This window comes from Ambystoma mexicanum, chromosome 14 (genome assembly GCF_040938575.1).
Source record: "Ambystoma mexicanum isolate Mex_15411 chromosome 14, UKY_AmexF1_1, whole genome shotgun sequence".
Lineage (NCBI taxonomy): Eukaryota > Metazoa > Chordata > Amphibia > Caudata > Ambystomatidae > Ambystoma > Ambystoma mexicanum.
In genome coordinates this window covers 669,599,590-669,627,025 of record NC_090940.1, presented here as the reverse complement: position 1 = coordinate 669,627,025, position 27,436 = coordinate 669,599,590, and the positions used below count along the sequence as shown (strand labels likewise).

The 27,436-nt window shown below is 46.0% G+C and overlaps 1 protein-coding gene across 2 annotated transcripts in view; it reads left to right on the top strand.

Moving 5' to 3' along the window:
• The window catches only part of LOC138527140 (zinc finger protein 282-like), a 103,012-nt gene that overhangs the window by 32,889 nt on the left and 42,687 nt on the right, over positions 1-27,436 (top strand). The window contains exon 2 of one of the 2 annotated variants that reach the window (XM_069638235.1): positions 10,314-10,440. In XM_069638235.1, coding sequence (XP_069494336.1) covers positions 10,314-10,440 — 127 coding nt within the window. The remainder of the gene's footprint in view (positions 1-10,313; positions 10,441-27,436) is intronic. The other variant, XM_069638236.1, reaches the window with a different exon arrangement.

Sequence of the window (27,436 nt, the reverse complement as noted above, 5' to 3'; positions counted from 1 at the left end):
ATTCTGCTTACAAGTACTCAAGTCAGGGGATTCACTCTTCACCCTGGACCCCCCTCAGCTAGGCTCAGGTCCCTTTTTTATACCACAATGGGTACTTTGGAGCCCTCTCTTCCAGGCTCAGATCCCCTTCTCCAATGTTCAGAGAATATTCTTTCTCAGGTGATTCACGGTTCACCCCGTATCCCCCTCATCTCGGCTCAGATCCTTCCTCTTACACAATTAGTCTCCCTTCGCCAGACTCAGACCAATTACAGTTCACATTAGCTATTGAAGACTTCCGAATGTGCACAGGGTTTAGCGTGACCCGTTGCAGGACCACTTCGATTTCACAATTTACATTTGCCACCTCTCAGTTGGATACCTAATAGAGACCTTCGAATGAGCGCCCACGTGGTGCTGGACCACTCTGTATGTGGCATCTATCTTGGCTTCACAAGTTCAGTCATTCCTTCGATGTTCAATTGTATTTGCGTAGCTCATATGCTTCATACACTGTCCTCTTCAAATTCCTCTATACAATGTTGCGGCTTGCAACCTTGATTCTAACACAGACTGGTCTGCTATCAGTGTCCCTGACTCACTGGCTGTGCTGACTTTTCTGGCGCTGCTTTGTTGTAGGAGCCAAGGACAGTAGCATGACAGCAACAGCTCCTCCCCGCCTCGGTTATCGACGCGGGAGAGCCATGGGTACCTTCGACACACAATGCACCTTTCTTCAGCTTTAATTCCAGGTCTTATGTTTCTTATTCTCGGGGGATCGTGAAAGTAGCGTTTTTTCTCCAAAGAGGTCAAAGGCATTTCCCTCCTTCCAACCCGCTCTGTCTTGCCGTCTTTCTCCACGTATGAAACTGCCATCTTGGAGCTGCCATTTCCTCGTGTGCTTTGCCTTGCTCAGAGTGTGCTTTCGTGCTCCGCCTTTTATCCGCGTGGGGAAGTGTGATGGAAGTGAGGTGTGTGTAATAATCAGTAATTCCCTGACTCTGCCTGACCCCTGTGTTGTGGCATGTTAGATATATGGTTTTCGTATTAGTCCATTTTCTATCCCAGTGAGCTGTCTGTGAGAGAGTGTTTGTGTCGGGGAAAGGTGGGGTTGAGTTCCTAAAAGGTTTTACAGGGAAGGGGATACTGCATCTCACCATCCGGTGTCCCACTCCCAATCGCCGAAGACCACTCATCCAGGTGATCCTCCCACATTGGTCCACCCCCAGGAACTGGAACCAAAGCGATGGCCGTGTCCTGGCCACCTGGATGACAGATCCCCGGGGACTAGCGTGTGAGACACCTTCTGGTGAGTTTTCACAGTCTTACTTAGGGAAAAGGGTGGGGGGGATGCTGTACCTCATCCAAAGAAGTCATAACCTCTCCCCGGCAGTTGTCTCCTCCCATGCGATCCCCCAGGGTCAGGATCAGGTAGGGCTGCCATCCCCTGGCCACATGAGGAGAGGTCACCGACAGGGAACCTATGATGACTCCACTGGATTCATCACACAAACCATTAATGGCAAGATGATATGAAAGACACTGCATGGAGTACCAGACTCAAACATTTTGGCAGTGTGAGCCATCCTAGAGGATACCACTGTTTCTTTTACAGGAGGGGCAGATGGGGGGCATTTAAAACTTTGTCAGCTTTCACCCTCCACCAAAAATCCAGAGGCCTGCTTGCTCCCGGTGGCATTCACTGGAAATCCCTTCAAGGAAATATGTTGAATTAACTAACATACATTTCTCCTGCTGATGGAAAATGGCCATTTCTGATGCAAATATATTTGTGTTTCTGCAGGTTTCCAAGTTCATCAGCTGTTCAGATCACCATTTCTCTTACCTTCAGGAAACCTATCTGGCCAGTAAATCCAACTTGGAGCAAAGTCATTTATAGTTCAATCCCATTTTTTCCACGTTGGGCATGACGATTGTTCTGCTTCTCACCCATATCGAGCCTAATTCGAACCCTCCACATACAAAGTATTTGTTTCTTAATGATGCAATTAAATATATCCAAACCTTCTCCAGGGACTGCCTATTTTCAAAACGTGGCCAGGTTAGTTTGGCATGCTTATTTTGGGCTGTCCAACACTCCATACATGTCCTTGCATCATCCTCCACCCCAGGAATCCTCATGGGCTTCCTGGAAGGGCCCCTTGATTGAGGCTTCCTGGAAGGACCCCTTGATTGCTCGTTCAGCAGATCGGGGGTGTATTCTTATCAGGAAAGCTACCTAACAAAATTCACCCTAACATAGAAATGTCTTCAGGGTCACCATGTATGCCTACTATATAACTGGGCAATCAGACTCTCTAGTGCAGACCTTTGGGTAAACTAGGGCTCCCTTCCTGCTCTTCACCATTAGTGCTGTGAGGTGGCCATACAGTAGGCATAGAACACTATACTTGCAACATGTGTGTCCTAGCCTTATTGCGTGGCAGCCACGCAACACACATAGCCACTGTATTGCAACCCACAGCTGTAAAGTAACAGCACTTTCAGACAACATTGTACAATATTTTCTGAATACTTTACTGTTCGCACTCACTACCCCCATCCCTTAGTATGTGGCCATACAGGCATGACTCTCTGAGGAAGGGAACACACATCTAATGTCACTTCCTCTTGTGTCTCCGCATCATGCGCCTTTCACACAGTCCTTTTTGGGCTCTTTCACTTGCCACAGTCGGCTGGGCGATCACGGATGTAACTCATTGGTGTCTTTCTTGTTATGGTAACACCTGCCAGACTAAAAAGCCTCTTTACTCCATGGATACGCTGGAGCACATCTCAAGCCCGTCGCCCAACTACTCACTGGCTCGTTTCAGTAATTCCCTGTCAGTGCTAGAAACTGCCCACATGGTTATACTCTCGTTTTCAGGAGCATTGCATATTTCCCCTTTTATGATCAGTGCTATACTTTGGTTGTTCTCCACTGACTCTCCAGGCCTACAAACTATCACAAACTCCATCCATTTTTTTCCACTACTAAGGTGGTGACTGTTGCAGTGTTATGAACTTTTAACATAGAGCACTTGCTGCCATAGTCGTGCATCTATGTGTCATAAGAGGCTAGTCCTTTTACTCTCACAAGTACCGCACAGAGTGCTGCTGCAGGTCCATTATTCCGCTCAGCTATACTTGTATATTTAATGCTGAATGCCCAGATGAGACACCAAATACTTGTCTTAATCCAGGATTTATAAACTGGTAATTCATTTGCTTGTGTTTCAAAGAAGAGAGAATTGGTTGTTTCATTTCAGTCTTGGGAGGATAGCTCAGGGGCAATGTGCTCGCCTTGGAAGCAAGACGACACGGAGCAGCACAGGGTCGATCTCCGGGTCCGCGCTTAGAAACCTATGGATATTAAGCACGTTATAAATAACCTATCATATCATATCATTTAACAGGTGGCACTGATTATGCTGTAATCCGCAGGCTTGAAATGAAAAATATAATAACATGATTTAAGAAATTCCCTTTCCCTTCCAGCGATAAGGATCTGCATAGCTAGAAGCATGCTAAAGGTTAAGTTCACATGGTACAAAATGGGACTGGGCATTTAAAGAATGGCATGAAATGATGCCACTGCCCCTACTGCGACAAAGGGTTAACAGAAAACATGATCAAATATAAGGTTCAACACCTGTATTAGCACAATGGGTGGGGTTGGTTGAAGATACAAAGGGACTATAGCCCATTAGGGCCAACCGTCCAATGATTTCATCCCTGCCATGCCTGCCTTGAAACCCTCCTACTAGGAAGTATTTCTTCCTTTTGTTTAGGGCTTTTGTCTGGCTGCTATATCCTCACCCACCAGGCATGGATCACCCTCTTGGGGCAAAGCATTCTGCCCTTTGTTCTTTACTTGGTCTATAGCTTCTGCCAGGGTCTGAGATATAGCTCTGGCCTTATCCACTCTCTGAGATATAGCCCTCACACACGGATCAAAATTAGGATTGGCTACGCAGGAGCTAAAAGGAGCTCCTGGGTATCCAGCCTTAACCAGTGACCAGGAGCTACCCCAGGGGAAAAAGGAGCTAGTACATAGTGTTCTACATGTTGAACTTCCAGATGGAAGCAAAATGACATGACCCCTTATGCTGTAAATGTCATATAGATGCGTCCTAATGTTTATTTATATATTGTCCCAAAGGAATAGAGGTGAATTCATATAGGTGTGTTTGTGTGTTCAGCATCAGTTGGCCTGGGGGGGGGGGGGGAGGAGGGCAAATATAACTCCAAGTAGCTGTTGATGTCAAGCTAATCAGGCTCTGCTAGGTTACAAGCAGGACCTAATGAGCACCCAGCTCCCCTCACTGTCGAACCCTGCCCCCAGCGGACATGTATTTCTCTGTTCTCCTTTAGTTCTGGCCTTAGCCTCTTGCTCTGAGATATATCCCTCAGCAGGCTTGAATCATGTGGTTCTCCTTCAGTTTTGGCTGTAGCCAATCTCTGGGATATAGCCTTCAGCAGGCATTATTCTGTAGCTCTGGTCTTAGCCACTGTCTGAGATATGGACTTCCAGCAGGCTTGCATCACTCTGTTCTCCTTTAGGTCTGGCCTTAACCACTCTATGTGTGTGAAACCTGAGGGTATTCTCACTTCTACTCCTCTGGGATCCTCTGCGCAGGTGGCCAGGGAAATTCCATCGCTATTGGATCTTGACCCTTAGGGTGGTGAATCGAGGTAGGATCACCTGAGCGGAGGGTCCTTGGGGATTGGGAATAAGGTATACTGAAGCGAGACGCTGTATTCCCCATTTCCATTCCAAGAAGAATCCTCTATTGCAAGTACAGTTATGGGATATTGTTATCTGTGTCCCATTAACCAAGAAAAGGATATGGGATACCACCAGTCCAGACGTATCAGAAAGAGGGCAAAAAGGGTTAAAAGTAAGTGGGACAAGATATGGTATCCCCCTTTCTCTATTGGCAACCAACCTAAGCTTCCCCAACCTTTATGGGGTATTATACGCCAGCTCCCCTCATTTCCCCACAATTGACTCTGGACAGTACTGGGATGAAGAAGAGGCAACTAAGACAAATGAAGACTACACTCTCTCACCACTCTGATACTGGGAAGAGGAAGATGCCTGCAAGGAACTGTGAGGGTCAGGCATGTCCCTTTAATTATAGTCTGTCAGGGCTAATGAAGCAAGCACACCTGCCGCATGTCAAGGGGCTGCATGTGTATAAAAAGAGAGCAGCCCAGCGAGAGAGAGTGACGGGGAAAACTGAGACACCTGTCTGAGGAGCAGCAGAACAAGAAGACCAGCAGGAGCTGTGGCGAACTGTGGGGAGCAGAGTGCCCCGAAACAAAGTGTCTTGTGACTGGCTTTAAAATTCCTAAGCCTGTGTGCTGGGCCGATCCCGTCATCCTGAAGACTGGTGCTCGTTGACTCTGGGTGTGAGAGCCACACCGGAGCATCTTAGGGGTAGACTTACGACCCCCTAACTATCGTGGTAGCAGTGGAAGCAGAGAAATCCTCCAGAGACGCAGCTTGTGCATCCAAGAGCTCAAGAGGTGATGAGTTTCAGAGACACAGGAATCACTGCGCAGCTCTGCACGCGAGCGCGATAACTTAAAGCACCAGTATCAGCGAACGTATTGTCTGTGCCTTTAAACTGCAAACGCAAGTTTATACAAACTGAGAAGCCGTTGTTAAAGCGAATAGAAGGTTTAAGAAGCGAAATAATATCCACAGACACACTTTCCCATTGTGAGTCAATTAAGTCTTTACACAGAAAGTGTTATGAACCTGAAAAGGGAAAAGAAACGTTGTGCAAGCCGTAGAAATGGTATGAGTGTTTGCTAAATAAACTAAAGAAATGTTGGAAAACCTTTCAAGAAAAATATTACTGGATTTTCCCAATGAAAGGCACGTTATGAAGATTTATTGTATATAAATTGCACAACAATTCTCAAATCTTATAGCCAAGCACATTACGGGCAGAAGAAAGCCAAACAGTGAACTTTGTAAATGAATGACACCTGGCCTAGTAGGGTCGTTGTCTGTCTTCCCCTTGTTCCCCCCCTCCCTGCCTCGTCGCGCCTTGAAACACTTGTGTATAGGCGCGTTACAAATGCCATATCATATCATATCATATCAATACAGTGCGGCAAGGCCAAAGGCTGGCGGGAGGTGTGTGACTTTTCTCTGGTAATGCCAGGAGGCTAGCAAGGAGAGGCCAGAGAAGGGTAAATATTGTCCACCAAAGCCAAGAGGTCAACAAGGAGAGGGATCCTGGTTGCATGACCTGTGATGGGTGGATCGTGTGGTCTGACAACTGCGCCTAGACCAGTGAGCTTCGAACTGTGATAACCCTTTTTTAAAAGACTGAAAGAGGTTTACTTGGCAGAGCTAAAGTCTTGGGGAAGGGAGACCTCAGACAGAAGGAGGTATAACTGTTGTCCCAAGAAGAAACCTTGAGACCGTCTTTTTCTTTGAACTGTGCTATTTGGAACTTGGGGAAGAGAACCCCGATGATTGTGTGGAACTGTTACCTTGAGTGGGAGAGAGGTAACTCCGAGACTTTGGGAACTTTCTCGAACTTGGGCAAGGGGAGCTGAAGAACAAGCCTTGTATTGATCACCATTTATTTGATTATTGACATCCCTTCCCATTGTTTAGCTTTAGTTGTGAGGGAAAGCATAGGTTTTGGAAACAGACAAACTTTTAAGTTGAACTCTTCGACTCAAGCATTCTTTGGTTGCGTTCAGGTAGGGAAATCCCACTTTAGCATAGGGAAAGTTAGAACTTTTAACATCCAGACATTTGAGTTAGTAAATTACTTTATTTTAAATCTTGAATCTATTGTCTGTGTAATACTTAATGATGCCTTCACATGTTATATATCCCTCAGCAGGTTTGTATCACTCTGTTCTCCTTCAGCCCTGATCTTATCCACTCTCTGAGATATAGACCTCAGCAGGTTTGCATCACTCTGTTCTCCTTCAGCTCTGATCTTATCCACTCTCTAGGATATAGACCTCAGCAGGTTTGCATCACTCTGGTCTCCTTCAGCTCTGATCTTATCCACTCTCTGAGATATAGACCTCAGCAGGCTTGCATTACTCTGTTCTCCTTCAGCCGTGATCTTATCCACTCTCTGAGATATAGACCTCAGCAGGCTTGCATTACTCTGTTCTCCTTCAGCCGTGATCTTATCCACTCTCTGAGATATAGACCTCAGCAGGCTTGCATTACTCTGTTCTCCTTCAGCCGTGATCTTATCCACTCTCTGGGATATGTCCCTCAGCAGGTTTGCATCACTCTATTCTCCCGCAGTACTGATCTTATCCATTCTCTGAGATATAGACCTCAGCAGGCTTGCATTACTCTGTTCTCCTTCAGCCCTGATCTTATCCACTCTCTGAGATATAGACCTCAGCAGGCTTGCATTACTCTGTTCTCCTTCAGCCGTGATCTTATCCACTCTCTGGGATATGTCCCTCAGCAGGTTTGCATCACTCTATTCTCCTGCAGTACTGATCTTATCCACTCTTTGAGATATAGACCTCAGCAGGCTTGCATTACTCTGTTCTGCATCAGCCCTGATTTTATCCACTCTCTGAGATATAGACCTCAGCAGGTTTGCATTACTCTGTTCTACGTCAGCCCTAATCTTATCCACACTCTAGGATATAGACCTTAGCAGGCTTGCATTACTCTGTTCTCCCTCAGCTCTGATCTTATCCACTCTCTGAGATATAGACCTCAGCAGGCTTGCATTACTCTGTTCTCCCTCAGCTCTGATCTTATCCACTCTCTGAGTTATAGACCTCCTCAGGCTTGCATCACTCTGTTCTCCTTCAGCCGTGATCTTATCCACTCTCTTGGATATGTTCCTCAGCAGGTTTGCATCACTCTGTTCTCCCTCAGCTCTGATCTTATCCACTCTCTGGGATATAGACCTCAGCAGGCTTGCATTGCTCTGTTCTCCTTCAGCTCTGATCTTATCCATTCTCTGGGATATGTCCCTCAGCAGACTTGCATCACTCTGTTACTATCCACTCTCTGGGATATAGACCTCAGCAGGATTGCAGCCCTCTTTCTCTGGCCTCTCCTCTGCTCCTCTCTCCATGCTGGCCTTCCTGCCTCAAGCTGAATTCTTCCATAGAACATCTGATTATCCAGATTATTCAGTTTTGGCCTTGATTGAAGCTTCACTTTCTCCTCTCTCTATTCATGAGCGATTATTAGCCAAGGTCCACTCCTGTATAAGTGTTTATGCTGTGTTTGATGCTTGCGTTTTCCAGCTGTGATAGATTATTTCCACTTTAACCGTAACTGGCATTATTAGACTCATGTAAAGGAGCCCAAACTGCCATTTTAGAGTCAGAAGGACGTGATATTGGAGCTTTGTGGCTCCACTTAGAAATGCCTGACCTGGACGGTGAGTCTCCCGCAATCTGGGGCTCTGTTCTACTTTGGTAAGCAATGGCGGCCTGAGGCGATGGCCGACTTGCCTTGATCATGAAAAGAGCTTGCTTGGGAGAAAACAGTCTGCTATGCTTGTGCTGCTCCTAGTTTCTATTCTCTGTAGGGAGTGGATTGGGGCAGCCCTTGCTCATGGAGATAGGGTGCTGATCTTAGTGGAGAATGCTCTAAACCTGTGGACATGTAGCTCACATGCATGTTTGTAGGCTAAGGATCTGTGTTAAGTGGGCATTGATTTGTAATTTGGATCATACAGGGTCCCTCCCCTTCATCCCACTACTTCCCTGGGTGGTAAGGGGCTGGGGGTTGCCTGGCTATGGAAACCTATGCTTGTTCTGGAGAGGCTGGAAGATGTGAAGGGATGCCAAAAGATCCCACATACACCTAGTCACTAAGCCTTTGGCCATCCCCGGCACTATGAGTCCCTCTTACTCCTGTGGTCAGACCTCAGCACATGAGCAAATGGTCCTCAAGGTTAAAGGCTAGCTGTTGTGAATCTGGAATTCATGGACGGCTGGGATCTGCTTTCTATGATTTGGCATCCTGTGTAGGCATTGATAGTACCTTTTTATTTTGTTACATCGCCTGGACTTTACCTTCAAATAGGTGACATGAGGCTCTTTCAACAAAGCTGAGATAAAAACCTTGTTTGTGAGTCTAGGTTGCAGGAGGGATGTCTCCCCTACATATTGTCATGCATTTTGGGGGCTCCTTTTCCAGTGAAATCCCCAATGTTTGGGGTACCTCAGTTGGGGTAAGCAGAAGGGTTTGATTTTTTTATTTGATTTTGGATTTATAAGGTGCCGAAGGCCCGCAGGCATCAGGATTGTAGCAGGGGTGCAATCCCAGGCTCGGTTTGGGTCATTAAGCTGTTCTTTTGTGTTTCCTGGGCAATAGTTTTAGGTCCTTGTTGCAGGGCTTTCCTACGTGGAAATAATCCGGCCGGGGGACGTCATGTAGCTCTACTCATATACTCTCATATTGACCCCAAACACTGCATTCCTTCAGTAGACTGATGAAGCCCAGGTCTGAACCACGGCATCCTGTGCTACCTCAGGTCTGACCTCCACATACAACTCTGGGGGTGCACTTCCTTATGACGTTCAACTCCCCATCTCCCTCCAAACACCTGATTTTGATCTTCTCAGCTTGGGGAGCACTGACATGTGTTCCTTTCTGGTGCATGAGGCACTATTGCCTATGCCTGGTTTCTTTACCTGCCGGTGGCAGACCAGCAGGAAAGGGGATAGATGGACCAGCGTAGTCTTTCCATGTCTGCCCGTCCCATGAACGCAAAACAGTAGAAAGCTCTCACCTGATACAAGACCCATAACACAGAGCTTTCCCAATGATCAATCTCAATAAAGACTTTATTAGCAAGTAATAGAGACACAAAACACCTGGCTGATGTATAATGAAATGGAACACCACTAATTCCCTAGACACGTGTATGGTCCCCTGTAATGCATGCCTCTCACAGATTACAGCATTGACAGCTGCTCGGGCCCACTGGGGAATTGCTCCTGCTCCAGATGTGAAAGTCTCATCAGGGGAAGGTGAACGGACTTGCTTAAAGTCTCAGTATTCTAGACCAGATAGCAATGAGGGAATCCTTTGAATTGAGAGATTATTGTCCTTGCCTCTATTTCCTCCTTGGCAGAGTGGGTAAGCCACACACTAGGTATCTTATGCACAGGTGGGTGCTTTGTGCCGCCTGCCAGTTCACTACGATCCCCGATCTAATTTTTGATTTGATGCAAAGACGGATGTGGTGGTACTGGCTGTGGAACAATCCTTTTATAAACAAATTCACTGTCACTGTCAATTTAAACTATAATTCACAGCATTGTATTGGGTCTAACTGATGCAACGTTTTCTGTCCAAGGCGCAGGTTCTCTTCCACGTTGCCCCTGCCTGTTTCTCAGAGGAGGAGTGGAAGCTTTTGCAAGAATGGCAGAAAGAACTTTATGGAAATGTCATGAAAGAAATTCATCAAGCTCTGGTCTCACTAGGTAATGTGACTCTGCACACCATCACCATGAGATGTTACAATGCATTGGCATGTATTTATTTATGAGAACACGCATGTACATAAGTGATCACAGATAGTAGGGTAATCGTAGTCAGGTGCTGTACAGTAAGATGAGCACATAACAAGACAGGTCAGACTAGGTAATCATGTACCAGAAGGAGGGTTGCAGAAGGGGCGTCCCCTCAAGGTTGAGGAGGTGGAGCTTCAGTCATGATCTGAAGGACCTGATAGTGGTATATTCTTTGATATGGGTGCATTGGAGTTCCACTGAAGGGGACTGGAGAGAGAAGGAGAATAAGCGAGGGGACACCCAGGTAGGATATGGTACAGAGAGGTTAGGGAGTGAGGATGAACAGGGGGTGCCTGTGATATTGTAGCAAGATATTGTGTGTGGTAGGTGGGGGGAGCAAGTCGGCAGCAGGATATGAAGACGAGCAGTAGGATTTTAAGGAGTGCTTGATTCTCTTTGAGAGCCAACCAGTATGAAGTTGGTGTTTTGGAGGTGGGAGGTGAGTGGTGGCAACGTTGAGAACCTTGGCAAGCGGAGAGCAGAATTACAGAGGGAGGCTGGTCACAGAATGTTTCTTTTTGCAGCTTTCCCCAAATGATTTCAGTGGGTCGCCCGGCATATTTCTCTATGTCTGAAATCCTGGATTACTTTGAAGCTAAGTAAAGCCTTTTTAGCTTCACTTACCTGCTGAACTCATTCATTTTGGTAGCTTCTGTCAGCCTACAATTGAATGGAGACTTTCTCCAATTTATGTGGCGTGTTTTGGGGGTACTTTGTATGTCTTTTTGCCATTGTTCTTGCAAAGCTTTGTATGCCTTTATGATGTGCCTAGGATATGCTGGTGGAAGTGAACTGAGTTTTGTAACTTTGTAGGTGCGGTAGTGCACATCGTCCTTTTTGCTGAATGTCATTTTGAGTACCATATACTCCAAATGGCTTCCCCTCTGGCTTTAAAACCTCTCCTTTGGCATTTTACTTTTTGGCAGAGAGAAATATGGAATATTCCGAGGGTATACTGGCCCATGTTTTACAAGTAGCATAAGGTGTACGTACCTTTTATAGCATATGCAGTTATCTTAATTTTCTTATTGTGAATGAGCGCATGGAGAAAGATAACATCCAAATTCACCTGTATTAAAAAGAATGCCAAATCTATTTTGGATATGTTGATCCTACTTACAAGATCTTTTAATCAGGACTTATTCCTGGAAGTATATTATAATCAAGAAAGAGATCATTGTGTAATTATCAGTTAAATTGGGGTCATTGCAGCTTGAAATCCACAATATCTACAAATAAAAATATTGGAATTAGTAAATATTCCAGTCTGTTGTATCGAAGTGAAGAGAAAACAACACTAAGAAGCCAGGTAGAGATGAACATTTATTCAGACTTGAAAGTCAACAAAGGGACAGCATCCCGCCATGCCCAACCACCCGAGCCAACCCCACTTTCCTCCAACTCACCCGGCCTTTATTACCCTCATAGTCGGACCTCCTCTACAAAAGGTCACTCTGCTTGACCTACGGCGCACCCGTTATTAAACTACAGACATACTGGTATCTCACCTGAGTCCCTTCTCCATGTGCATGCCCTGACAACGAATCACGCGACGTTCTTGTTCTCGGTCATCCGCATCGATATGACGACATCCATTGTCCACCTCCTCAGGCAAGGGGCTATGAGCCATCGCCTCCCGATGTGCCTCCTGTAGGGAGTAGGGCCCCATTGTCTTAACTTGTATAAACTGGCACAATCCAAAAATGGCATCCAGGTGGCCTTCACCTAGTGCCCTTGAGAGCCTCCGAAAGCACTGTCCCATAGGTGGGGATTGCCCTATAAATTACCACTGAAATGAAAAGAAAAATAATAAACACTAGGGCTTGTATAAAGCTTCATAGATGATTCAAATGTCCGATATAAGGTGTGATAGTCCATAAACGAACAACATTTTCCCTCTCAACGTATAGCTGTAACAATCGAGGATCCAACAACAGCTGTGGAAGAAATTGGGCTAGTCTTATTAACTTGTCGCAGATAATAACCTGAAAACCTTTATAAGTGTACTAAATAAGCTAATAACATTAAGGGTAAACCTGCACCAAATGTACAACTCTTATTTATTCATTCTAGTGACACAGTTCTTTTGCAAATCCATGTATTACTTTGTGGATCAAGTGTTGTATTTTAAAATGTGACGACAATATCAGATTGTCTTCAGCCGCATTTGCTAGCAAAATGAAAAGCCTGGATGGAATGCAGATACGATTTAGAATCAGATGCAAAGGTCTGGAAGTTCCTCTACCGAGAACGAACACTGTGTAGTGTCCTCATCTACATTGCACGGCACGTGTGTTGTGTAGTGTAGATGTGCCCAGCACGTGAAGAATGCACGAGGGATGAGAGCGAGGTGATTCCAGTGTGGAACATGGAGAAAAGACAGTTGGAAACGCGAAGGAGGAAAGAGACGTTTCATTTCATGTCCCCTATTGTATGTACTTTACCAGTTAATAGTTACTAGTTAATATACCTATTGTATGGAAAATAAACATACATAATTACTCCCAATTGTAGCCCCCATTACTTCACACTGTCAAATGACCTGTTCTATGGGAAGGTGCCCATTCGGGAGGGTCTACAATCATGTTTTAGCTCACTGTAACTTTCGCAGAGGAGGAATTTGGATATCAGTCTGGTCCCACCCACCGGGAAGTGCAGCACCACAATGCTAGGCAATTCTCCTCTGAACAAGAGTACCACCAGAATCCCCATACATGTGTTTCGGCCTAGGCGGGCCTCCTCAGTGAGGAGAAGCTGTTCCTCTCTAAGCACAGTGAGCTAGGGGTCCACGTCTGGATTACCCTGTTTAATTTAGGGTGAAACACCAAATCCCTAAACATTTATACCAAGAGGTCTGGGAGCCCCTCTATCGAGAATGAACACAGCCAAATAACCTGTTCTCTGGGTAGTGTAGGGGTGTAGAAGAAGGACTCTGACACAAAGGTGGCAGGTTTGGGGCTAAAGACGTCTTAGGTAGAAACGCAAGAGAAAACCTATCTTTCCCTATTCCTAAGAGGAGTTTCCTTGCCTCAACCAAAGATCTAAGGTGACTGTCAGGATGTCTGTCAAAGTAAAAGTGTCCACCCTCCTGTGTCAAGAAAATCTTACTTCTGGCCATTACACTATAACCTAAAGAATAAGATAGGCATTTTCTGATACCAGGAGAATGTCACCCGTCTCCTGGCTTATGGTTCAAGTCTCCATACCATGTTTCCTTGGTGAGCCAGGAGAAGGTCTCCATCCTCCTGACAGTCAGTCACAAAGAGCCTGGGGGGAATGACTCCCTTCCCTAGGTCACAAAGTTCAAAAACACTATCAAATAATGTTATCTTTTCAAGGGGCCAGGAGAATGTCTCCCTTCTCCTGGCATTTGTTCTCCGTCTCAAAAAGACGCAGGGAAAGGACTCCCTGTCCCAGGCATGTTGGACCTTCTTGCTGGTCCACGTTACCAGGAGAATGCCTCCCTTCTCCCGGTATTTGCAAAAACAATCTCTTTCAACCAGGCGGAATAACTCTCTTACCCAGGTCTTCTCCTCATTAAGTTTTCACACTTAAAACACCCAGCTTCTCTAAGTGTTATGAGGGTCCGCGACACTGGCTCCTTTCTTCTTCTTTGGTCTGGTCCACTTGTTCCACTTCCCTGCCAAGTACTGCCACGAGGAAGATGACTCATATGACACTTGTTTGGGTCTGCAACCCTTGTTTCTCTTCTTCTTTGGTTTGGCCCACTTGGTTCACTCCCCAGCCCTGTACTGCCATGAAGAAGATGACTCATATGACTGTCTTGATTTGGGCCCTCAACCCTTCCCTGATAGCCAGTGGGCTTGGGCCTGCCGCTGTAATGAGCAGTGTCCCCTCAGGGGTTTCTCATTTGCTAGTAGGGTCTCCGACCTGTACATGCTGGGAGGGGGGTTATTCCTGCCTCTGGAGTGAGGTTCGGGGCACTCACAACTCTGGTACGTCTCTCCTGCCCAGTGGCAGCAGACAGACTGTGGGGCAATTGCTCTTGCTGGCATGTGGTTCTCTCCTGCGTGTCATCCGGGTCTCCTGTGCTTCACCTTACCTCTCTCTGGGTCGTAGCATGTCTCTGGGACTTCCAGGGACTGCGGAGGGACGGCCTGGCTCCCCAGTGTCTGGCTCTCACCGGCTTTGTGGGATGGTCTTCCCACCGATAGCCTCGACTTGCTTGCCTTTTTGGTTGCTTCCGTGCGTGGGACCACTCCTGCGTGCCCACTGAAGACCCCGCTGGACCGTCCACTGCATCTTCTAGACACTCTCTCCAGAGTCTTGCAGACCCGTTCGAAGCTCCCGCTTCTTGCATGCACGAAGGCTGCAGCCAATCGGGGCTGGATTCAAAAATGGAGACAATCCCATCTCTATTTTTATACTTTGTTGCCATTCGTAACAATCATAGTCCTTCATTGGTTTCCACTGGCTAATCCTTGAATCTTCACAGGGCCTCCTTGTCTCAGTACCGACATGGTTAGTACTCCAGTTGTTCTTCTTCATCTCAGTACTGACCATTGCCTTAAGAGGTTCTGCTTTACAGCAATAGACAGTCTTAGAGTTAAGGTAAAGATCGGAATCAGACAAAGGGGCTAAAGGAGGTTAGAGGTGTGATGCGACTGGTAGTTGTCCTTCTCCCTCCCCATGAGATCCTACCTCATTATACCACACGCAGGTGCGCTATCGGATAGCGGCCTCACCTCCCTGGCCTCATGGGAAAGGGCTCCCTCTCGGGAAGAAGTGACGAAATGTAGTGAATCGTCCCAATAGGTTCCCACTAGTGTTCAAACTGCGCTACTCATTAGATGTAGAGTTTAACACAACTGTTTCCGATATGATACGAACAAACTTTATATCGGGTACCAACCCATAAAAGCACAGTAATCATCAACATTTAAAACAATCTTGGATACATAAAAAGACAGTTTTCATAACATCAATTTGTTTCAGATAGCTTCACAATTCAAATATACTTTATTGAAATGTTCAAGTTGATACAATCCACAACAAAGTAAGAACAAGCAAGTAAACAAAGGTATATCAATTACATAAACAGTGTAACAGTAACCACTATCCATAAGCAAAGAAGGGAAGGGGGAGAGGAGCGATGGGGAAGAAGGAATAAAAAAGGGGGGTATACCTCAAGTGTAAAACTCATCGAAAAGATCCCAAATGTCAGAGTATAAATCTTCTTTTTTCTTGACCTGGTTAGTCACTCTTTCTCTACATGAAAGAATTGATAAATCGTGTAGCCAGTCTTCTACAGATCACCTTGATTTCATGCACAGATATATTGGTCACAGTCAACATTATAAGGTTAAGGCAAAATGTCATTTTAATAAGCTGAACAGGAAGGATACAATTAGATATGAGGATAATCTTATATTTGCAGACGTGCTTGGTTGCCTTATACTTATAGAGAGTGTACATAATGCTTTAAATCACAGAGCTACGCTAATCACTCGAGTTCTCCTATTCCAGGCTTTGAATACATATGTATCCAGCCTTTGAACACATATATAATGTAATGTAAATACATGTATTGAGCACCGACCACGGCTAAAAGGCATATGGGTGCTAGCGGCAAAAGAATGAACTGCAAAACAAAAATCCCTCCTCAAAAAAAAAAGTCTTGAGTGCTCTATGGAAGCATAGACAATACAAAATCTCCTGCAAGTGGGTAGGAAGCGAGTTTCCACAACATAGGGGGTAGGACTGAAAAAAGAGCATCCTCCTGCTCGTGTTTTAGAAAAATGCAGGACTTGCAACAGAACAGAGTGCCTTAAATGTTATAAGGCTTCCCACCGGAAGCCAGTGAAGTTTAGCCAGTAAAGAAGAGGCGGAAGATCGTCTCAGAGCATTCATTGCCAATCGTGCTGCAGAATTTTGCAGAACTTGGAGCCGTTGGACCAAGAAATCAGGTTGACCCGAGTATATACCATTGCAGTCGTCCTTCAAGCCGATTATAGAGGCCATGACTACAGTAGCACAAAACTGCAATGGAATAAAAGGAAGCACTTTTCATAAAAGTCTGCAAAACTGATGCAATCTGCCCTTCCCTGGAGCCAGAGGGAAGGAGCTTAACCCATAAGCTCTGGACAAAAAGACTGGGGATATCATGGATATGTGAGTCTAGCCAGTGAAAGTAGTACAAAATATGCAAGCACTAACCTGTTCCAGATGCAACGGTTGGAAGAGCTTGAGAAGTCCCCCTGAAAACTCTGCCCACCTGTCCTGCAAGACAAGATTTGGAAGGACAAGATCACGAGGGAATCCCTCTGTTGACTAAAACCCTGACGACTGGATTGGCTTCTGTCTGGTCTACAGGCTCTTCCGATAGTTCAGCTGTGGAGTCTCAACTTCGTAGTGACTGTCAATGTCAAATGAGGAGATACAGCTGTGCTGCAGGGAAGTAAAGCACAAAGTTAAATGAAGGTAACGGGAATCCGAGGGTTAAAGACTTGGAGCAAGAAGGCAAATACCAGAAGAGATTTCTGAGGGTCCGGAAAGAGAGGTTTGAATGTGTTGAGGGCGAAGGTTAACACACCTGATTGGACCGAAGTAGTCTTACTGCTAAGGCGTTCGTAGCTAGGAACGGCTTACAGGGCTCTAATATCAGAGGATGGAAGTTTCCATGCTGCCGAGATAAATGAAGATAGTAAGCGGGTCCCTGGGAGTAAAGGTTGGATGTAATGCGGGAGGCTAAAGGCTGTACACACCGGTTTGGTCTGAAGCGTGTTCGCGGCAGGAATGATTGCAGATGGGAAATACGGGAGAGCGAGAGCAGTGGGTCCCTGATGGACTAGAGACAGAGTAAATGAACATGTAGCTAAGGAAAATATCGAAACTGGGAATAGTAAATCTGCAAACTCATGGAGCGTATGCCTGGGAGAATAGCGATGCGCTGCATCTCTGCTTGTAGCTGCAGATATCCCATGCCAGGGACTGCCATGGTCGGAGACAGGAAGGGAAGGCGTGAGTGCGTGACAGGTGGAACGTCGCATGGCCCTTCGGGCACCATCTTGGCGGAAGACTGAATAGCGGAGCAGACCCTTCTCTATTTAATCCATAATGGCCAACGCTGCATATGGGATGTGACTGTATGCCCCCTCCCAAGGGGAGAGCATCCCGGTTTCCTGGGGTGCAGGCGGTGAAATTGGCACACCAAGCGGGAGGCGTGAACTGCGGTTGCCGGCTCCTAGGTCCGATCAGCCTGAGAATAGCCTTTCCAGTCCACCAGGTACTGAAGCTGACCTTGGAAATAATGGGAATCGCAAATTCCAAAGACCTCGAACTCTGGCCCCGTAACGGTGGACAAAGGGGGAGGACGAGGAACGGTACACCTATGGAAACTATCCAAAACATCAGGTTTGAGTTGCAAAATGTGAAACACCTGGTGAATGCTGGACCAGGAAGAAGGAAGCCAAAGGAAAAAGACCACTGATCCTATCCATTCCATAATAACAAAGGGGCCAAAATATCACAGAGACAGCTTCGCAGGCACCAAATGGCGTGGAAGGAAACAGGATGCCAGCCAGACCGAATCCTCTGGAGGTAGCACTGATGCGGGAGACAAATATCGGTCCATGAAGCCTTTAACGTGGTCCTGTGCCTCCTGAAGCGCTGTACGGGCAGTCTTGCGTCCCTGCTGGATGTTGTTCACCAGGGTGTCAATATCCGGGAACTGGGTGGAAGTTGGTATGACAGTCGGGAAACAGGACGGATGGTATCCATAAGTAAGTACAGAAAAATCGGCTCGTTTTCAAAGCTGTATGGGCGTCATTGTTGTAAGAAAATTCTGCTAATGGAAGAAGTTCTACCCAATTGTCCTGTGCGGCGGAGATGAAACACTGTAGATAATCCTCAAGGGTCTGATTCAGTCTTTCAGTCTGACCGTTGGTTTGGGGGTGAAATCCTGAACTTAACGCCTGCTTAATGTTGAGGCAGGAACAAATTTGTTGCCAGTAGCGAGAGGTATATTGGGAACCCCTGTCAGACAGAATAGTGTCCGGCAATCTGTGGCGAGAAAAAATGGTCTCAATGAAGATCCTAGTCATGCGGGCAGCAGCCGGGACTCCTGGCAAAGATACAAAATGGGCGAGTTTGGTAAAGTCATCGATTGTCACCATCACTGCGGTGCATCCCTGCAATGGGGGCAAATCCAGTATGAAGTCCATGGAAATAACCTGCCATGGTTTGTCTGGCAAAGGCATTCTTACCAAGTGACCCAGAGGGAATGTCGGGGTATCTTTGTCTGGAGACAGATGGTAGAAGAGGACACATAGTCCTGTACGTCGGTGGTTAATGTAGGCCACCAAAAATGTCTTTGTATCAGCTCTGTAGTATTGGCTACGCCTCGATGTCCGGCAGCCTGTGAATCATGACACATACGAAGGACCTCTTTTTGGAAGGAGGCTGTTGGGAGAAGCACCTTGAGATCTCGGAAATAGTGTCCTTTTTCCTTACGGAGATTGTGCTTGTGAACCATTTGTTGGCACAATTCTTCATGGTCCCTGGCGGCCAATTTGATCATCTGAAGGAAATCCATGATGACATGTATAAACAGGACCTTGGGGGGAAAAGGCATTCTGAATGAAACCGAGAGTTCCTCGACAAGGCATCAGCGCGAAGATTGCTTCTCCCGGGATAAATGTGAAAGTGATATTATATGGGGAGAAGAAATTAGCCCAACGTGCTTGCCTGCTATTCTGGGTTTGAGCATATTGCAGGGCCTTCAGGTTCTGGTTATCTGTTCTAACTTTTATGGGAAATGTAGCGCCCAACAACAATTGCCTCCATTCCTCGAATGCTCTTTTGATCACCAAGAGTTCTTTTTTGTGGACCGAGTAATTTAGTTCTGAAGGCGACAAGGTTTTGGACATATATGTGACTGGGCATTCGTCTCCTTGATCGGATTCCTGTAAAAGTACAGCTCCGAGGGCATGATGGGAGGCATCAGTTTCCAAGATAAATCTTTTCTGTTGATCCGGGTTAACCAGAATAGGAGCAGTCAAAAACAATTGCTTGAATTGATCAAAGGACTGTTGGGCTTGGGTATTCCATAAGAAAGGCACTCTTCAACAAATTGTTAAGAGGCTGAATGATAGAAGAAAAAGTAGGGATGAACTTCCTATAAAAATTTGCAAAGCCTAGAAAGCGTTGAATGTCCTTTACTGTGGAAGGTGAAGGCCATTCTATGACTGCTGTGACTTTGCCAGAATCCATCGAAATACCTTGAGCAGACAATATATAACCAAGGCAGGTAACCTGAGACTGGTTAAACTTGCACTTTTCTAACTTACAAACAGATGGTTCTCTTTGAGTCAAGCCAACACCAGATGGACGTGCCAGACGTAATCTGTAATTGTGGGGGAAAACACCAGAATATCATCCAAATAAATGATAACAAAATGCAACCGGAAATCTGCAAAGATGTGATCCATAAACCTCTGGAATATGGCTGCGGCATTGGATAGCCCGAAGGGCATTACACAGTACTCAAAATGGCAGAAGGGCATGCGGAATGCCATCTTCCACTCATCCCCTGCTCTAATACGAGCCAGTTGATATACCCCTCTAAAATCTAGTTTCGTATATATAGTGGCCCCTTTGACGGCCTCTAGAATGTCCAGAATCAGGGGCATGGGATATCGGTCCGGTATCGTGCTCTTGTTTAGTCCTCGTAAATCTATACATGGGTGTAATTCATCTGTGTTTATCTTGGGGATAAAAAAAGAGAGGCTCCTGTAGGGGAGGTGGATTTGGTTATCAGCTCGTTCTGAAGGTTATACTGAAGATACTCCTTGAGTACCGCCTTTTCCTTCTCTGACAAGATGTACATCCTACAGAACTGGATGGGTTGGTTTGGTTGACGATTGATTACACATTCATCCCTGCGATGAGGGGGTAGTACAGAATATTGTGGAGCAGAAAAGACTTCCTGATCATGCACATAAGGTTCTGGGATTCCACCGCCTACTCAGCACCACACATCTACGAAACCAGAAGTGATCCCCATCATAAAGGTTAAGAAGGCAGAGGCTTTGCCTCTTTTGGTAACGTGGGCCAATGGCAGGCTATGGGTGTGAGCTGATGTAACGACCTAATAACTTAAGTACAGTGTTTCCAAAAAAAATGATTGTCCAACCAAGGTTCTGTACAAATAGAGACAGTTAATCAAATGATACAAATGGAATTAATCAATCAGATAATGAGAAAACACTAGAAAAATCCTACCGGTGAAAGAAAACGCAGAGAATGCAGACCTTTGAGAAAGGGCACTCTGGGTAGATGAACAGGGGTGTTCATGCAATCAGATTGTGCAACAATGCCAAGGTTCAAGGTTCCTGGAAGGAAAAAGGTGGAGAAGAGGGGAGCATTAAAGTGACTATGGTCGCCAAAGTCCATGAAGGACAGGGTTTTCTTCACAGTACCATATTCCTGTCTTTGGTGGCTGGACAGCATTGAACCAGGCTTCTTGGTGATTGAGCTGTGATTGTGCTGAGGTTGAGACATTTCGAGTTGATGCAGTCCCACTAGCAGTCAGCATTGCGTCGGTTTGATAGTGAAGACTCCCGAAGGGTTCAGTCTGTGTTCGAGACGGCAAGATGTGTCTTCTAACTGTTCGAGCAGCGAGACAATAACTTCTGATGAGTTGAGTCTGCATTCACAGTGGTTAGTTCAATGGCTTCCGGGTGAATCGGTTGCTCCCACGAAGGCCGAGCCTTCTGTCGGTTTCCTTGAGACAGTATTGGGTCAAGCCAGCATATGGATGGCTCAAGATGCAGCAAGCGGCTTGAAGTTTGCTTTGAGTGCCAGAAGCAGTATCACAGGTCCTGTGGCATCTCAAAGCCATCAAATATGAATTTACTGGCTCAATGGCATCTTGAGATGGCAAAACAGGATTCCAACTGCTTCTGGGCTATTGGGTTGCTGGCAGTCAAATCAAGCGGTTTCATGAAAAGGTGAGTGCTTCTGTTCTGTACTCCCACTACAGGTAGCTTGCCTGGCACTTGTAGGGCAATCCTTCACCTCCAGAGAACAGGAGCCTGGTTCCAGCGCAGCCAGAAGAGAGGTCATGGCTCAGCAGCAGTCACCCCACTGTTTATAGGAGATGGTTAGGGATAGAGCTCTCCTCTGCTTTGGATGCCTTTTGCCTTCACCTTTGTGGCAGAGGATCTTGGAATGGACTGCACTCCAAACAGAGGTCTAAACGTATTATACTTCTGCTCTTGATAGCCTGTGCTGTCCTTGAAGCACAGGTTCACAGGAGACTTCCTGGGGAAGTTCCTATACCTTGGGGGACGGCATTACCCTTTCTACAGGACAGGTATCATCTTGGCTATTGTTCCACATAGCAACGGTGGAGACCCCCAGACATGACACCAATACACATCAGTCCTGGCATAGCTGGGAACTTCTCACAGAGTTGACACTAGTGTGATGCCAAATTGCTGTGGCTGAATAATTGTATATACTTGGTAGTCATCATGCCGCATCCAGGCATGGTTTAATTTTACAAATGTATGTCCCACCAGTCTGACTAAGGCATACAATTGTTATAATCCTGTCAGGAGAGAGGTTTGACGAATCCTGCAGATCCCTCACTGAACCCCTGCCTAAAGTCTCCTCCCAGGTGGCCAGGGGAGGGCAGACGCTTCCTGATCCCAACCCTGGGGCTGGTGTACTGCAGGAGGATCACCAGGGAGGAGACAGGGCCCAGGGGAGTGAGGCGATTCCGTGGGATGAGACACCGTATTTTTCCCCTGAAGGGGATATTCTTAGCACTATGCCAGAAGAAGTTGTGGCTAATTGTCATTTTGATATCTCTCAACCTCTTGGTAAAACGGAGGTGATAAACCCTAAGGTTATAACCCCACAACATATTATACAAAAAGAACACACCTTTTTTATCACTAAAATCAAATGCCCTCCTCAATTCCAAAGGTACACTACAAGGAATGGCAGAAATGTTGCCTCTCTACACTTTCTTCCTCTAATAAAGTTAACACCTACAGCCCCTGTGTTAAAATGACTAAGGGAATTAAATCATCCCTTAATAATATAGAAGAAGTACAACAACCTAACTTTGATAAAGTAAACATGCCCCAGAGTTCCATAGGAACCGAGACAAAGAAGAGGACTGAAGAGGCATGTAGAGGTGGAGGAGAGGAAATTAGTCCTAACAGCCTTTCAAGGGACAGGCAATTGACAGTTATGGCCTGCATCTGAAATCAATTGCCCCACCTAAGAGGCATAAAAGGCTGGAGCAGGAGCTGGAAGGCTGTCTGTAGGAGCAGAAGAGGATGAGGCTGGCAGTTTGTGAGAAAGTGTGATCACTTGAGGGACACCCGTATGTGGAGAAAGCAGATTTCACCTACAAGTTCTGAGAGGATCCTGTGTTCACAAACCCTGTTTTGCCGTAGTTGTACTGAGAGAGACGTGCTGAAAGTGAAAGTCTTCCCGGTGCGCCTAGTGGCTGTAATTGCAGAGTCGCGACTGTGCTGATGCCGCGGCCCATAGCAAGAAGCATGATGAGGGACAGAGGAGAGAAGGAGACTCCCGGTTAGTGTGGCCGAACCTAAGAAACCTGTGCTGCAGAGGGGTTTGGATGCCAAGTGTGCCCAAAGCCATAGTAGAAGAGGAAGTGGAAGCAGCCCGCAACCGCAGTGTTCCTGGAGCCGGTGAGTGAGGCTTGATGTTCAGGTTCACTCAGAAGCCCCTGCCAGTTGCTGTCACCAGCTTTTAAAGTGGCTTGCGTAAGAGTAGAAGTGAGTATATACTGTTTGTCATTGTGAAAGCTATTCTTTACAATGGAAATGTATCACGCACACTCCTAGTAAAAGTTATAGTGCTCACGTTCGAAGAAAAGCATTTAATTTCCATTGTTGAACACTTAATGTTGCTGGAGTGGTCGCGTGTCGCTAATAAAAGGGGGAACACTTTCTAAAGTTCTCTGAAAACCCTAATCTTGACTTTCATGATTGTTACAAGATCTTACGGCATCAAAGGAATGTCGTGTGTGGCCAATTTACAAACACTCACAGATACTTAAGGTTTAAGATCTACCTTAAAGAGTGGTCGCACATGCCTAAATCTGTTTTGTCCTTTGAAGATTGAAACTTGTAACATTAAGGCCAAGTATTTTTTAACCCCAAAAGTTGTTGTATTAATGAGAAGACAAAGCATTACCCAAGCCAAGAGGTGAACCCTTTTTATATTGAAGCAAACCCTGTTTAAACCTATCCGCCTAACTGGCAAAGTTGTTAAAGGTCCATTGTCCTCTGATACAAGTGATACATTGCTATCTGAAGCTGGAAGTGTGGCAGTACAGCTTCAGGGTAGCTACTGGAACCAGGAAGGTGTCAATAAAGCTTGGGAAGGGAGCTGGGTGCCTGTAAAACGATTGAACAAATAATCTGTAATGCTGAGACTGTTGAAGTGGAGAGAAAGTCAGTCTTGAGGCAGAGGCAGGTTATACTTGTGGCAGTGAGGCAGACCGAAGAGACAAAGAGGCTGCCCCTTTCTTGGACCATAGGAAAGAAGAGTGCCTTGCCTGCCTTTAAAATGCCTAACTATTCTCAAGTATAAAGTTGAAGCAGAAATATCAGAACTATGGTTGTGTATAATACTGTCAGTGGATGTCACATTGAAGTTGGTTGAAGTAATGTCATACTGTGGAACCAGGGAGTCTGTTCCCACGGTAACAGTAGTAAGTGGGTGGTTGTCAAGAGGAAAGCAACCACCCAAAAAGAAGTATCCTGACAATTATACCAAATACACTGCAGAAGGCATAACTACTTGTGAAGTTGTAGAAGGAGAAGTTGCTAATCTAGTCTTTGAACTGTGGCAAAACAATCTTGGAAGGAAGACATCCAGGATTACCATTGGTGCTATTTGTTTGGCTGGAATTGTAAGGGGATCTTTTCAACATAAAGCTACAGAACTGCTACCAGTGGATTTTTATTTGGTGAACTTTTGTTTGATTTGGAATTTACAAGAACTGGTTAAAGGATTTATTTTTCTTTTTGAACATTTGGGCAAATTGACTTTGAATAATCCTGGGCAAGGGATTTACCCAGGGCAGGCAAAGGCCATCCAAATTACTGGTTGCTTGTTATTCCCCCTTTTATGTTGTTTATAATTCACTTTGAATGTTTTGTTGTTTAGTGTGTGGGCCAGTTTGTTTATGTTAGGAGTTATTCCCTTAGCCTTTAGTGTAGGTAGGGAATTCCCTGATAGAGTAGGACTAGCGAGGATTTATTTGAAACTTTTGCCTTTTATAACATGTTTATCTCTGAGGAAATCACAAGCAGTTGTCTGCCTCTCATTACTGACCGCTTACAATGGGTACAGCAAAGGCATATCTGTGCACTATAGTTTTGGCATGGATCACTTATGAAAGAGTATCCCATTAGCTGACCTCTCTTTCAGAAACATAATTAACTACATCATTTTATGTTAATAAAGATCACACCAATCAATGGATACGTCATCCTCATCAGATGGCCTTCCGTCACAGAGAGAGATACATAGGAAGCTTTAAGTGGTCACTGGTATTCTGCTACACATTCCAAAATGTCTGCAGCAAACATTTCCAAGATGCCTGGATTCTATTATCCACCATCCTAGAGGCCAGAGCACTGTTTTCTGGAGCCATCCACAGCTTTCCCTTTGCAATCCAGAGATAATCAGTCAAGGACATGAGTTGCGCTGCCTTAATATATAAAGGCTGCTTAATCCATATTTTCAGTAAAGATCAACCTGATATAGGCACTGCATGGACTTAACTTGGTGTGCCAATAATGCTGCTTACAGTCCTTCCCTCCTTGAAGAAGCGGCGTGGGACCACAAAATTACACATTCTAAAGAGGAGCAGCATTCTTGGCAGAATGTTCCTTTTGATGGCATGGAGTATGCCCAGTCACTAAAATGTGCTTTCCCCCACTCATTTGCCCAAATTCTTTTTTTTATGTGAACCCATGAAGGTTTGAAGGTATGGCCATACAACTCAAGTAGAGCCTTTGTGACAAAAATCACATACGTGTGTCTAGAGGATGCAATTGAAGGGATGCTGGGGTTCAGAGAAGTCACCTGCACCATGATGCAGGTGATATACCGGGGATCTCCCAAGTTTTCAAACTCAGCCGTGACCTTGTATGTACTAGGACTTCTGCTGCCCTGGTAACATTCTCAGTGTCTAGACATCAAGTGCACAATGCTAAAATGACAAAAGATCTGTACCAGAAGCCAGCCACGTGCACGTCCACCTTTGCCTTAGCCCCCAAAGCACACTGTGCAGGCCGGGAATTATTTTTGCCTAAAACAGAGGAGTTTATGAGCCTCGCTCAAGTAGAATGCACCAGGTCCCACGTACAACAATTCACAGCAACCCACAGAGCCCAGGAGGCAGGAGAAATCATCCCACTGAAAGAGTTCAATAGGAGTGGCAGCGTGCCCTGGAGGCAGGAGAAAACATCCCACTGAAAGAGTTCAATAGGAGTGGCAGCGTGCCCACGAGGCAGGAGAAATCATCCCACTGAAAGAGTTTAATAGGAGTGGCAGCGTGCCCACGAGGACAGGAGAAATCATCCCACTGAAAAAGTTCAATAGGAGAGGCAGCGTGCGTTAGGGAGGAGTTCCCAAAGTATGAGCGGCCCTTCAAATGGATTTCTGAACTCTTCTCTGGTGAACAGATGGTCAGGAGACCACCCTTGTTAGTGAAATGGGGAACACTTTTGTGAAGTTAGCCAGGACAATTCAAGGCAGCTTGGAGAGCGCCAAGACTAAGTCTCAGGAGTAGTGGGGGTGATCTGAGGTCTTATATGAGCACACACAGTAGGATGACAAGAATTACCCATAGACAGACGTATATAAAAAATATACGATTTATTAGGCCCAGAACAAACACAAGTGAATAATGGCAAACACAGTAATATTGTCATGATGCCTACCCCCGGGGACCCAGACCACGTCCAGCAACCCCGGAAGCAGGCATCAAGTTACCCCGAGCAAGCCCAACAACACCTACTAGGGGCTATTTGGGTCCAGTCCTGGTGCCTATGGCGCCAGGCTCATATGGAGAGTCAGTCCTGGCGCCATAGGCGCCAGGCTCATAGATTAAAATTTACCTGATGCAGACCATGCTGCAAGAGCTCGAAGCCAAAGGAGGCTTGGAAGGGACTACTTTACTTAGGGACTCTTTTGGAGGCTATTTAAACCACGCCGAAGAGCAGCACATGCTTCGCATTATTCTGCATCCAGCAGCATAACGCTCACCGTGCCTGCAAGTCTGCATCCAGCCTTCTGCCACGCCCGCCTCGAGTTTGGAGCTCCTAGAAAAAGGAAGAAAGAAGGAGAAAAGGTTAGGACAAGAGCAATACCTTTGATCCTTACCTGAATTCCCGATCCATCGCGCCTTCGAGCTGGAAGAAAGAAGTTATTTTATGCGCGTCATCTCGCCTGCTGCAGTGCTGCGCTGAACTCACCGGCCTTCGCAGCATCTTCACATTCCACCGCATCCTCCTGCATGTTCCCGCCGCACTCCGGCACCTAAGGAGAAGACAAGAACAGCAAGGTGAGCCAAGGGAATACACAGAGGAATATTAGTTACCCCCCATAGACTTACCTGATTTTACCACCGGGGGTACTATTCCTCTTCACGGGTCGGCGCAGCTTCCACTGCATCTTCGCCGAACCCGGCCCCTAAGGGGAAACAAAAGGACAGCAAGGTGAAACAAAGGGACTAACAAGGGGAATCCTCCTCACCACAATAGACTTACCTGATTTTACCGCTGGAGGTATTATTCCCCGAGACTTCATACTTTCTCTCAGCGCCTGAATAAGGGAGAAAGCAACAGGTTACATATTGACATTATTTTATCTAACTGTGTTGGAAAAT